Raw genomic sequence first — 14131 nt, forward strand, 5'->3', positions numbered from 1 at the left:
GCCACCCTCCTTCTACAGTCAATGGTCCGAACGCATTCAGCCAGAGGCGCGTGCACCGGTTGCTGAGCAACGCTTCTGGTTTTACTCGAAGTGGGCGGGCGGAGCTAAGTTCAAAGACATCAAGTACGTCACAGACTTCAAAAGGATTTAAGTTAACACAGAAGTCATAAATAGCCCTCTGTAACAGTGGATTTTCGAAAGCAAGCTTTAACAAACAGAGAACAAATTATCAGCAAACAGATACACATTAATCTTTTTGCAATGGGCAGCAAAACATCTAAGGATAATGCAGAAAATGTCAGGAGTGACTCTAGCTCCAAGAAGAAATGTCAAGATGTCCCTGGCACCAGGACAAAAACAAAGGCCCCAGGGAAAACAGAGCCAGCTCCTGAATGTGATGCTAGCTCCAGGAAAAAATGCCAGGACACTTTTGGCATTAGCACAAAATCATTTCAAATCACAATACAAAACAATGCTAATTTCACAATGAATGTCACTCATAAAGATAAAAGTACTAGTACTTACAGGAATATTGTATATTGTGATGCTAGCGCCAAGAACAAATGCCAGGACACCCCTGCCACCAGCACAAAAACAGAGCCCCCAGAGAAAACAGAGGCAGCTCCTGAATTTGATGCTAGCTCCAAGAAAAAATGCCCAGACGCTCCTTGCACCAGCACAAAATCAGAGGCCCCAGAGAAGACAGAGACAGCTCCTGAATTTACATGTTGGTCGCAGACTTCCAACACAGTTGGCCCTGCTGTGGAAGAACCAAACCGTGTGGCAGCTGTTATTTCACAGAAACAAATGCTTAACCTTGAACACAAGTCTCCATTTCACGGCAGGGCCAACACAGTCGGCCCTGTTGTGGAAGAACCAAACCGTGTGGCACCTGTTATTTCTATTCGCCATCCTCAATTTGGCATGACAATACAAAACTCCGGTAATTTAAAATTGAATGTCACTAAGAATGTTATGGGTTATGTCAGCATTAATCAGTTTGACTTGTTTGGTCACGAAACAACAATAACTGACAAGCCCAGAACTCCAATAGACGAGAAAGACTGTGACTCCACGCAAAGCACCTCTAAAACCTCAGAGGATGAGGAAAAATACAGATTTTCTGTGGAAATCTGTTTGGAAGAACTGGTTGAGCAGTTTGTAAAAAAATCAGGCAAAGTCATGAGCCCGGAAAGCGTTTCAGCCATCTACAACAGGCTTACCAACAAAATTTGGGCTGAAATAAGGGATGACATTGATAAAATCCCCTTAAAGAAGTTCAAAAACTTCCACAAGGTCATTTTCAAAGCCCTGTGTAAAAAGTGGAAAGATCCAGAAATAATTCTGCAATTCATGGAATTAAATAACCCAACATTCGACAATAAAATTGTTAACATTTTCATAGAGGAGGCAGCCAAACTATCGAAGAAACCAGGTTGCATACGTCGTGTTTTGTCATTTATAGGCCAAATGTTTTGTTGCTGCAGGAGACAAAACAAGGTTGATGTAATGTAGAAAAAATCATGATATCAACTGAAAATGTTTCTAGAAAACAAATTGGAGACTTTAAATCAGCTAGTTTTAAAATTATAATGACTCTTTTCAATTGATGTATTCACTTTTGAGAACCCATTGACCAGTCGCGGCAGATGGCTGCCCCATTCACTGAGCCTGGTTCTGCTGGAGGTTTCTCCCTCTAAGGGTGTTTTTCCTCCCCACTGTCGCCTAGTGCTTGCTCAGAGGGGTTTGTCTGTTTGGGTTTTCTTTTTTAAAAAACTTTTTTTTTTTAAAAAAGTTAACATCAATAAAAGTTTTTAAATTTTACACTCTGATTTCTGTTTGTTTTCATTGTCTGAGACATACTCGGCTGTATTTCCTCTTGTTTTCCACAATAGACAGCACAACTGAATTTATAGTCTATACCTTATCTTTAAAGTTCCAACCTTTGTAATGCCATTACAGTATATCTTCGTCATTCAAAGGTCACAGATTTGTATTTCAACTCATGTTTCCGAGTTGAAATATACATTAAAAAAAAGGCTTCAGTTTGTCTTTATTGTCTTTGAGACTGAGCAAACAAGTTTTAATAAGACCCCAGAATTGATGCATGCTCTCCTCCCCTTTTCTCCTCCCCCTGAGCATTGAGAGCTACTTGCACTGTTCTCTCATGACTATGGGGTATTTTAAAGCAATTGCCTCACTGAATAACTAATGCATTAAGCTGAAGACCAATAATGACAGAATGATGTGTGTCATAAAGCAGTTCATTAAGCACTTCTCCTGCAACAATTTTACATGGATATGGAGATGTGTGCTTTCTTTCCTGTCTCTCTCTCTTTCATGTGGTTTTAACTCAGCCGGAGGTGATGGTGTCCCTCAACCCTTCAAATGAAACACTTTGCAACAGCACTGCCATTTATTTCTCCTCTGGGAAATCACAGCATTGTTGTTTTTGATGTTGTTGTTGCAGCCGGCTGCAGTGCATTTCTTTTATAATCACCAGAGTGTGTAGCTCTCTCTATCACTCTACTTAAAATGAACTTCTAAAAGAACTTCCTCAGGAAGCAGAGTCTGGGGCTGAAGGGGACAACTCGTCCATCATTGGGGGTGAGGTCACTGAGGCAGTTAAACAACTCCTTCGTGGCAGGGTCCCTGGGATGGATGAGGCTCGTCCTGAGCTCCTAAAGGCTCTTGGTGTTTGAAGGCCTGTCTTGGTTGATGTCAAGAGATATATTCTTAAACACTTCTTCAGCTGAAAATTAGAGAGGAGAAACACACAGTTTTACTTGCATGCAAGGGCAGTCACAGAGCACTCACATGAGAGTGAGGGCTCTGGGACTCGCGCTCTGCCACTGCCCTGGTCTTTATTTATATACAAGAGTAGGTGCGTTTGATCAAAACATTGGAATGTGGATGTGTATATATGTGTGTGTGTGTGCGTGTTCCAGGAGAGGCTCCTCTACCTGGTACGAAGTGAAACTGCTTGTTAAGCTCTTATCTATCACTAGCAGGAACTGCTCCTTCCCTGCATGATAACGGGTCACAGTGAATTAAAACAACAGTCTGAGTCATAAAGAGGTCATCATGCAGTATGCTATCATATGCAAACTTATATTATTAAAAGATTATACTGACTGCTAAGTACAATTTTCTATTGACAATTGACTGTGAAGGTTCTCAGTCATCCAGGTCATCGTAGTCAAAGGAGTTGAAGAAGCTGAAGAAGCTTCTCGGATGAGAGGTGAAACGTCTTCAAGCAACTTAAAGAAGTCCAGACGCTTTTCTTTGCAGAATCCCCCCAAGGAGGGACAACGGACCCCCTGGTGATCCTCTAATCACATGCGCCAAGGTGTGAAAGCGGGTGTGGGACCTAATCAGCCAGGGTTTCGGGTGAGCTCATTGACAATTGACATGCTTCTACAATGTTGCATTGAGATCAGGGGCGGTACCTCAGGATTGGCAGACCAGGATGTTGGGGACCAAAGGGTGTGCTTCAACTATACAGCAGAGGAAAATGGGTGGATGGATTTATGTGTGGTGTGGAAAACATTTGTCAAGTCTGAAACAAACAAGCTCATGCCGCGATTACTGAAATTCCAACATTACCTTGGGTCATTTTCTGGGTCTGGTAAAAATAGAGCTCGCTAGCTCTGTGATCAAATGCAATCTGACAGCCCGTCTCTCACCACCAGGTGACGTGTGCGCGCAAAACACTGCATGCGCTGTTTCTTTGTCATAGCAGAACCTACTGTTTCTCGATCTTTCAAGGTTAAGTCATCCCAGAGCTCCGGGTCCTCAAGATGATCACGTCATCATCATGTTCCTCACCTTGTGAATGATTTCAAGATACTTTTGTACACATTCAAGGCTATCCATCATCTCTCGCCTTCATACCTCTCTGACCTGGTTCAACTCACCATTCCTTCTTGGTGTCTCAGATCCTCCTCCTCTCTTTCCCTTTCCGTCCCTTCCTCCCAGCTAGCCACCATGGGGCGCAGGGCTTTCTTTTGCTCTGCCCCCCGTCTTTGGAATTCCCTTCGTCCTGAGATAAGAAACATCACTTCCCTCCCTCTTTTTAAGTCCAGACTCAAAACTCACCTATACACATTCCCCCAGCCACTGTGAACATGGAGGCAGCTGCAGTCAGTCATGGAGCACCACTGACAGAGTTCCAGTATTGCTCGTATGTCAGCTGCCTCTGCTCCTCATCTTTCTTCCACAGATGGTGTACTGTAGTTCTTACAGAGATTGAGGGCTTCGCAGTGAGCTTGTTGACAAGTAAAAAGGGAAAACAAGAAAGAGTTTAGCAAGATAAAAGATCCTTTGTGGTTCCGCTATAAAACAACACAAAGTTTGTGTGTTCAAAACAAAGGAACATGCTCTACTGGTAATAATTCCTAGCATGCAAACAGATTGATGTGATCGGATTTGGCAATGAAAATATTGCTCTGTGTCCTTTCTTTCTATTTTCTTGGGAAAAATACATAAATGTGACAGGCATGTGAGAATTAAAGGAAAAGGCTTAACTTCCGACCCTGCAGTGAGTGGATGCAGTGGGTCTGTTAAGCTGTGGATAGTGTTTTACTTACATGGTTTACATCTACCTGTCTCCTGAGTTTGAAAGGTTATAGTAAATCAATAAAAATTAGCTTTGACTTGATCACTTTTAAGCTACCTGAGTCAGAGATGCCACCTGCCACGAGGCAAGGCAGGAAGTTGCTTGGGGCCCCAAGCCAGTGTGGGCCCCCAGTGGGCTGCCAAACTTTAAGCTTTAGCAGTGGCAATGTGCAAAATGTGCAGTGACGTGAATAAATAAATGATTCTTTAGAATACCAACTTATTTGCTTTCCCAAAACATTTTTTTCCATGACAAGTCACACCACCTGTATGTGTCTGTTATTTTTCCTCTGACTCACTGAGTTGGTGATGTGTGCCGCAGGTTTCATTTCTTTTAATCGCTGGGGGTTATAGTCAGAGTTATGTTTAGTTTATTTGTTTTTTTCACAGATAACATCAATGGTCACACTTCCTATCATGACGGGAAGTACTATGAGACCTGTAGCAACTGCCTCCTGTCTGAAGACACCACTCTCCTCCCTGACGGCAAGTCAAAGGGGCGATACTTCTTCCTGTTCAGTAAGTCGTTTTTCAAACCTTCATCTCTTATTTTAGCAGCAACACACAGGTTAATATATAGCACATACTGCTTTAAATAACCGCCTTTCTTTCCCCGTCCCCTTCTTTCTTTTTTGAAAAGCACGGACCGGCGCTCTGGAAGCTTCTGAGTTGGAGACCTTCAAGAACCAGGCAGAATGTCTTAAATTCCCCTCAGAGTACCACTTTACAAGCAAAGGTCAGCCGCCATTTAGGCGTGTTCCCAGCATCCAGTGTGACCATCACAAACACTATTCTCATTTTGTGATTTCCTCTTTCGTCAGATCTTTGTCCTGATGACAGGGCGACCGCGTCAACTGCCGTCAAGAATACAGAGAAAGAGCAACCTGAGATAGAGCCTAATGTGCAGTAAAGTAGAGCAAAGAGGTGCCACAGCTCTCTGAACACCAAGATAAATCTTCCTTTAAATGTACTAAATAGTGCTGTAGTGTGATCTACATGTGCTGCCATACAATGTTGTGCTGCATAATAACTTTTTAATACACTATGTTGTCTTTCCAACTAAGAAAAATCAAGTCTAAATCCCCAGTTTAAATCCTTTTAGTGGTATTTGTACGAATCTAGTTCCCACTGGTTGTGTGCGGCAAATAAAAAGGACTAACTTCTCCGTCTGTGTTCTAGTCATTTATTTTCTGATCACCATCACACTGCTGTTCCCCAAAGCATCAACAAAGACTGTTGCTGAATAACATCAGTGTTAGAGGGAAGAGAAAAGATGTTAAACTCTTAAACTGTCGCCACACAGAGTCCAGAATGCCCCCACAGGGAAACATCCTTCATTCTGCTGCAGAAAAGCTGCTCCAGGTCCTTTTTGAAAGATTTCAACAGCCCAAGACAAGATGTGGCACTTTGCCTGAGTTCATTCAGGAGCAGTGGTGTGGGCAACAGAGGGCTATTGAGCTCGCCTTTCAGTGCCGAGAAGAAAAAGAGGGGGGAAAAGAAGAAGAAAACTGCATGGTCATTAGGAAACCTTCTCTGGTGCATTTGGGCCTGCAGAAAGCCCCTCCACCCCCAGACCCTCTCCTCCTCCTCCTCTTCCCCCTCCTTCAGGATTAGCACTCACACAGAAACAACTTTTTGTGTGAAGCCTGGAGGGAAAATGAATCAGAGTTAGACGTTTTCTGTTACAGGTTCAGCAAACATCCCTGTGGCTGACCATGGCTCTGCCTGTTGTTGTATTCCTGTTGGCTCTCATTGCCCTGGGTGCTGCATCTGCACCTGACTGTAAGGAGCTCGTAAAGCCTTTTATGCCAGAGGACCCCAAACAGGTAAGTCACCTAGTGTCTTTGCTTTCTCTGTCTTATTTACAACAATGGTGCTGGAGGTTTTTTTTTAAACATGTAAGGACCTTTTTTTATTTTGTTTTTATTTTTTTTGTGCATCAAGGTGTTTGGAAAATGGATTTATGTGATGGGAGCTGGGGACCCCAAACAGTACCACAAAGCACTGGAGTCTCTGAAAAGCTCCTGGATAGACTTGTCCCCGACTTCCAGCGATCAGACTGTGACTTTGCGATGGAGAGATCACTGCTTGTGAGTTTGCTGATTATGTTATTTTAATATGTTAAGCAGACTTATGTATTTAATGCATTTCAGTATTAAAAGCGAAACATTTAAATTTAGGTGTGAAAGCCAGATTCTGTCACCTTGTCGCCTTGTTGTTTCTCAGTAACCGGTGCATCGTGGGGGAGGCAAATGCCACCATCTCAGGGATTGCTACCACATTTCGCAGTGAGTGAGCTACACTAGATGAATTTGTCTTCACAACAGACAATAGATTTCCACTATAATAACCCAACGCTGTACTTTGAAAGAAAATCTGTCAGACCACAAAGGGCACATCCTGCAGACTTGCTCTGACTGCCTCCTGTGGACCGACACCTTCCGAAATGGGGACGTCACTGGCAGATACATCCTGCAGTTCAGTGACTCCTCCACTTCTCAGCACATCAAGTCAGGGTTTCAACCTGGATTTTGACATTCTCTCTTTGCTTGCAACGAGGACAGGGAAAATCGATCCCAAACATGTGGAAATTTTCAAGAAACAAGTTGGGTGCTTGAACTTCCCAGAGGACTACCACAGCTATGATGGCAAAACAGGTCAGCAGCTATCCAAAAACCTCCAATGACAGAGTTTTAACTCCCACAGGGTGGAGATTCTGCCCTGCGAAATGTCATATTTAAGCGCAATAGTTTTTAGGTCTTCATTATTTTTGGATCGATTCCACAAAATACAATGCACATGGTGAGGAAATGAGGCCACCGTTCTCCATCCTGCTCAGGGAAACGGTCACATTTTGTTTCTCTTCTTTTTCCTGCAGAACTGTGCCCCGATGTCAAGGAGAGCACGCAGGAATAAAGAGGAGGCAACGAGATCCACAAAGCTGCATGGATTAAAAGAAAATACAGATGTCACACAGTGGAAAATTGTGTTCTTATGTTTTGTTTTGGATTGGACTGTGTGTTGGTGTATAGTGTCAATTTTAGTTGCATGATCTTATTGTAATAATTTTTATTGCATGATTTTATTCCATATTTATACTGTGTTTTGTGTTGTTGTACAGTATTCTTTTTTTATTCCACTGTGGATTGGACAGATAATTGCGTGCACCTGTGAGGTGGGGGCGTGCCCCCCCGAGGTGGCCTATTGGCCGCCAAACTGACTTAAGGGAGATAGTGAGCGCAAAGACAGGAGAAGAGACACACGGAAAGCGAAGAGCAGGAAACCGAACGTGTGCAGACGAGCGCATGTATAGAAGGACCGGCCTGCCTGTGCGGTGTCACGAGACTTCCGGCGATCGGCCAGCATAACCCGGCGATTCAGTTCTGACGGACAGAATAGCAACAGTGGGAGGCGACGCGTGAAATCCACAGTAGGGCAGAGGGGACGCCTCTGCCTGCATCCGTGAGTATCGCTTTCCCACTGTTGGGCGCTAGGCGTGGTTTTACCGGGGAAGGGTAACAGTGGCTGTGCCGACTACGTTGCTGGCCCGTGTTTGTTGTTTTAGGGCCGGGCTACGAGGGAAGCCGTGTGCGGGTGCGGAGAGTGGCTGGACTGCACGGTCACGCGCCGCCAGGTGGGGATAGGAGCCTCCTCCCTGGCCTTCTGCTGGCGAGATTTTCCCATCCCGGAAGAGGAGCTCCCCTTCTGTCTCTTTCAGCTAAGGAACATTTGCCCGAGAGTGTGTGTGGTTGGACACTGGGAATAGAGGACTCTGGGGGGGACGTTTTATCGTATAAAAAGGACATTCATTTAGCTTTGATTTTTTTAATTGTATTTTAATCTCTGCCGGCAGGGCTTTTTAGCGGGTTGGGAACATTTATTTTTTATTGTATAGTGGGGATTTTAACTCCTACTTGTGATTCTGGCTGTTCTTCTAAAAAAATAAATGGTGTGTTTAAAGCCGGCCCAGTGTCCGTACTCCGAGCGCTGATTCACTCTCTCCCCTTATGCTTGTATGTATATAGACGTGGTGGCGAAGATTTAGGTCACCAGTTTAGCGGCTACACATACAGTGTTGTCGTATGTGCTGTCTGTATGCTCTGACGTCATGAATGCCAGGACATCAAGTTATAAATGATTTAATCTCCTTTAAATATTTACTCACAAAACCTGTAACTGCATCGTGTTGTGAAAACCACATCGAGAGCTGTTTTTGTCATATCATAACGCAGTTACTAAAACTGTTTTTATTAACAGTGCACTGTCATACCTATTATTCACTGGAAACACAGATGTGTTGAATATAAAATAAAAAGATATTGTTAAATGTTTTTCTTACTGTGGAATGAATCCAATATATTCCACACTGTCAAAGTGGTGAGTACATTTTATAAAAGATAAAAGAAGACAACTGCTTGCATGTAAACACTGATGCTACCAATGTGCTTGTTTTGATACAAATAAACCCAGCACTTCCACTGGGGTCTAAAGTCGGCACCACATCGAGTTTCATACTTCTTCTAATCCACCTCGTGCACTTCTTGAAAACATTTTGAGCAAACAGAAGTAGTCTGTTATAGTGTGGATATGGCTGACAGCCCAAACAGTTTTTCAGTCCTCGTGTCTTAAGCCATCAGCCTGCTGTAATGGCTCCCCATTTCAGTCTGAACGCTCTCCATTTTGCACAATCTGCTGCTCTCTGTCAGCCTGCTGGTTCTTGTGCTGCTTGTGTGTGTGAGCCAATCTCACCCTGTCCCGGTCGCCTGCATCTGAGCAGTGCCACCACCTGCTTCTGGCACTGAGAGGACCCGAAATAATAGAGGACCGGATCCAGACAGCAGCTGAAGCTTCCTATGCACATGGAGAGCAGGTATGCCTGGTAAGAACTGCTACTAGCCTTGTGCGCCAGTTGAATATAGTGAACCATGAGGATGATGTTGGTGGGGGTGAAACAGACCACAAACACCAGCAGCACAACCACAGCCATCACCACAGCGCGAGTCTTCTTGGAGCGGTTCTCCACGTTGGCTTCAGCCAGAGCCTGAATGATGCGTATGTAGCAGACAACGGTGAATATAAAAGGGATGAAGAAGAACACGGAGGAGTAGATGGGGAAGAAGTAAAGATAGTAAGACTGCAGTTTTCCTACGTCCTGCACATCATGGCATGTGGTGATGCCCAGAGACGATATATGTAAGGTCTGTTCTGAGATCAGCAGGGGGCACACTCCTCCCAGGGATAAGAGCCACATAGCAGCGCACACAGCTGAAGCCGTCTGAGGGCTGCGCCACGTGAGCGAGTTCATGGGGTAAACCACAGCCAGGAAACGGTCAATGCTGATGCACATCACAAGCAGGACGGAGCAGTACATGTTACAGTGGAAGGCAGCAGTGACGGCTCTGCACATGAAGGATCCGTAGATCCAGTTGTTGCCGTGATAATGGTAGGCGATCTTAAAGGGAAGGAGCAGCCCGAACAGCAGGTCAGCACAGGCCAGGTTGAGCATGTAGATCACCGCCGGCTTCTTGGGGCAGATTTGACGCACGAACATCACCATGGCAAGAAGGTTAAGGGGCATGCTGATGATGAAGACGAAGATGTAAACGGTGGGGATGAAACGTGTGGCCAAGCTACCCTTGAGAAACGCTTTGGTCTCCTCCGAGACATAATAGTGCTTCCGCGGATGATGGGGGTGAGGGGGGTGTACTTTACTGGACTCCTGCGTCGATCCTGAGCCTTCATCATCTAAGAGTGACAGGTCTAGGTAGTCTGCTGCATCATCTCCAACCATTACAAAGTGGCCAGGAAAAGTCCACAGAAAGGGAGTGGAGCCTTAAAAGAAACAGGAAAAGGAAGTAAAAATGTGGTTACGCCAAACAACAATCTAAAAACATTTACACTAGGAGCAGTTTGGAAAAGCAGATTTGTTTTATCTGATCAGATTGTTAAATGCATCCATCAGGTTCAAGCTCGTCCTAATGCCCCGATATTATTTTAGAAAGTCCGGTTAAGTAAAATAAGCTGTCCGATAAATTTATTACATGCATCCATATCATGAGGGTGATTCTGTTGGGCACGCTTTAATTACCCAAAAGTTAATCAAAATGCATTAATGCATTTTGATTAACAACAAACAAACAAGGGTTTTCTCATAAAATACTGCAAATAAATAAATAAAATTTCCACTTTTTTGTTTTAATTAGTTGACTAACCAATAGAGATCACACGTTTCCGTGTCCCCACTGACCATTACTACAATTTAAATCCATTTTAAATGTATAGAAAATGTAACTATTATTCAACTTTGAGTGCCAAAATATAATTATATGCACATTATTTTAATTATAAATAAATTTATTCTATGAAGTACCAATATTTACACACATCCTCCAGTTTGCTTCAAACCCAGTAACGCCATACCATTTACCTGCTACAAAATGTTTTTGACATGAGCACCAAAAAAGTGACATCACCGAGTCTCTTGAAGTGCAAAGAGAATCAAATGTCACTATATTATCTTACCTATTTATTTATTCACAGAACATTGTTGAGCTTTGTTATTGCTTTAATGTATGGGCTTGTCCTTTTAATTTTTTAGCAGCCTCTAAGGGTTAAAATAATTTGCCACAAACATTCAGGGCCAGTATTTAATTCTGATTGTATATTTGTCAGATGACAATACATGTTTTTTTTCCTAGTTAAATTGCTCTGAGAATAAATATGTGCCCCCCCTTTTAAAAATATTATTTTAAAACTTATTTTGTCAGGCTCAACGCTTCAATTGTTATATGAATAAATGGTTAAAGCAAAACAACATTGCTGAAAACATGAATTTTATGATATCCAGAAATAAAATGCAGTAAAGGTGTGTACTTACTAAATAGTGCTACCATTAACCAAAAACTTCAACCCTGTCGCTTTCAGCCCTCTTGTTTTTTTTGCTTTACTGCAGTGAGATTGTGTTTAGTTTTCTGAACATTCTTTCACTCCTTCCTGCGCAGTGATCTAGTTAAAAGTAAATGTTTAAACTGATCCTGCATGTGTTTCTGGGGGAGCTACAAATAAGTAAATTTTACTCTGGCCCCAAGAGAGTACAAGGCAAATTCTAGACATCATCATCATCATCATCATGTTAAAGTCTTAGGAAAATTACTTACCATTTCCAGATGGGAGCGCCGAGCTAAACTTAGGTACAAACAAGCAAATTAAGAGGTGATGCATGGCTTTACTGTAAATCCTCCTAATATTTAGCAGGAGAGTAGAAATTATGTTTGCTGAGGAGCTGCTGAAAGCGCCGTTATTAAAGGCAGAAGGTTTCTAAAAATGCAGTAGTTCCCTATTGTGCCCAGCTGGGGGCAGCCTTTCTCGTGAGTTCAGCAAGAGCTTGTCGATTTCCGTTCAAGTCATACAGTAAAGACACAAATACAATCTTCTCGGCTGTGAATGAATTAAATCAGTTCAATACGTAGTGAATGAAACGTTTTCAGTTGTTTTTTTTTAACAATAACTATAATGATAAGCAGAAACTCGATATTACACTTTCAGCACATACATGGCAGTCCCAGAATTCTAACTTAAATCTTAAACATGATTGAAAATGACCCCTTTCAGTATTGTTATATGACATTACTGTAGATTGCCTTCACTGATGCATTTTAGTGATCCATGCATTTGATTTGGCATTTTTATGCCGAATGCCCTTCCTGAGCCAGCTCTCCCTATTTAGGGGGGGATACTCCCACTGGGTTTAAATCTGGGACTCTCGGCCATTTGACCTTAGAACTGAAGAAGCTTCTCGGATGAGAGGTGAAACGTCTTCAAGCAACTTAAAGAAGTCCAGACGCTTTTCTTTGCAAACTCCTTTGACTACGATGACCTGGATGACTGAGAACCTTCACAGACATATCTCCCTATTTAATCAAGCCTGGGCCTGGCAGTGGCTCATGGCCCTCGCTGTAGCTGTGTTCACTGATGCAGCGATCCAAAAGCAGCATTTTACTGTTGTAACCCATCCACATGATGTTAGTTCTGTCTACTTTGTGCATCAGAGGTGGTTTACAGTTGCAGACTGGCTTCCTCCAAGGGGAACCAAGACAAATCATATCTCAGTCTCTGATTTCCTCAGTTAGTCTGCTGACTTGATCTATGGAGCCCATCTTTTAGGGCTTTTATTGCCTGAACATCTGGATAGCAGATTGGGGGAGAATTATTGTCTGGAAATCCTTAAAGGTTTGGGAACCACTGGGAATTAAAAGTTATCATCTTATCATCAAATGATCCACAGATATTTTCAATGTCAAATATCAATAGAAAAAAATGTAACAGTAAAAACACAAGGGTGCATAAAATAGGAAATATCTTCTCACTCAGAAAATTGGAGCAGCTCCACCAACCCCAACTTAACAAACCAAGATGGTGATAGTGCATGTAGACATTACTAAAACTGTAAAAGCTTCAATATGTACTGCCGCTATTGAGTTTTTGTGACTCGCTAAATGAGCCAGTTGCAGAGCACTGACCAGGCTCTATCATGAGGATAGAAAGCCAAGCATTCAGTCTAGGACTCATGTCACTTCCAACTCCAATATCCAACTTCGGAGGCAAGTGGAAGAAATCATTACCGTGTGGCCAGAGTCAACCACATCCTCCTGGTATCTATCCCTTTAGAATTGTCTCTAACACCCGCTGTGTTTTTTGTCTTTCGTCTCTTTGTGGCTGTAAATGATTTCCCCTACAGAGTGCTTGTAAAGATATGCTAATGTAAATTCCATGTCATGCCTATGCATCAGTGAATGCAAAAGGCCTCCCCAGGAGGACTTGCTCCTTCACTTAAGACAGGCTGGAACAGAAGGATAGTCCAAACAGTAAAACACTCACATCTTTATATAAAATGTATAATTATTATTATAATTATTATTTTTACTGGAAACCTTTTTAATAGAAACCCGTGTGCAAAGAGCATGAAGTTTAAGTATAGGCTCTGGTGATGAGTCTGGTTCCGTAGCTGGGCTTTGTAGTCAAATATGTTTGTGTTGTTGGTTGAGGACGAGCATCCAGTGTGTTTAAAAGCAAAGATTAGTGAGGTCTTTAAGAGCCATCGGAGTGCAATAGTCAAAGGCATACTTTTTAGATGTTACATTGGTTTGCAAGTAAAATAATGCAAATCTTTAAATTGGCATCTAGATACCAAATGCATTATACCACTGGCTTATAATTATTGAATCTTCAGGTCTAACACACAAATACAGCGTATGATAGAGGTGGGAAATTCCTGGAATTAACTGTAACAGCTTACGTGCCGGTTATTTGATGAATATTATTATATAAGAATGCGCAATGTAACAAAAAGTGAAGAAAAGGGTACCATAGTACACGAGGAAATACACCTGCATGGCCTTTCAACATATAGCAATACAGTCATTTTCTACAGCTGTAACTAACTGTAGACCTAAGTTTAGTGTCAACTGGAAGAATTTTCAAATACCCTTGCTACCCCTATACAGTCCACTTTTTG

General features: G+C 42.6%; 1 protein-coding gene across 1 annotated transcript; it reads right to left on the bottom strand.

Annotated features, from left to right (window-relative positions):
* Positions 1 to 9089: 9089 nt before the first annotated feature.
* On the bottom strand, positions 9090 to 13851 carry LOC106096766 (proteinase-activated receptor 1-like). Its single transcript, XM_025899686.1, has 2 exons — positions 11775 to 13851; positions 9090 to 10449 (listed from the first exon to the last, which is right to left on the bottom strand). Exons 1-2 carry the CDS (start codon positions 11836 to 11838, stop codon positions 9320 to 9322), a joined length of 1194 nt encoding a protein of 397 aa, XP_025755471.1. The 5' UTR covers positions 11839 to 13851; the 3' UTR covers positions 9090 to 9319.
* Positions 13852 to 14131: the final 280 nt, after the last annotated feature.

This window comes from Oreochromis niloticus, linkage group LG17 (genome assembly GCF_001858045.2).
Source record: "Oreochromis niloticus isolate F11D_XX linkage group LG17, O_niloticus_UMD_NMBU, whole genome shotgun sequence".
Classification (NCBI taxonomy): Eukaryota; Metazoa; Chordata; class Actinopteri; order Cichliformes; family Cichlidae; genus Oreochromis; species Oreochromis niloticus.

Excerpts from the sequence above, each read along its gene's own strand:
- LOC106096766 (XM_025899686.1), bottom strand. The coding sequence starts at position 11,838 with ATGCATCACCTCTTAATTTGCTTGTTTGTACCTAAGTTTAGCTCGGCG. Across the intron at positions 10,450-11,774 it reads GGCGCTCCCATCTGGAAATG|GCTCCACTCCCTTTCTGTGG; the intron begins GTAAGTAATTTT and ends GTTTCTTTTAAG.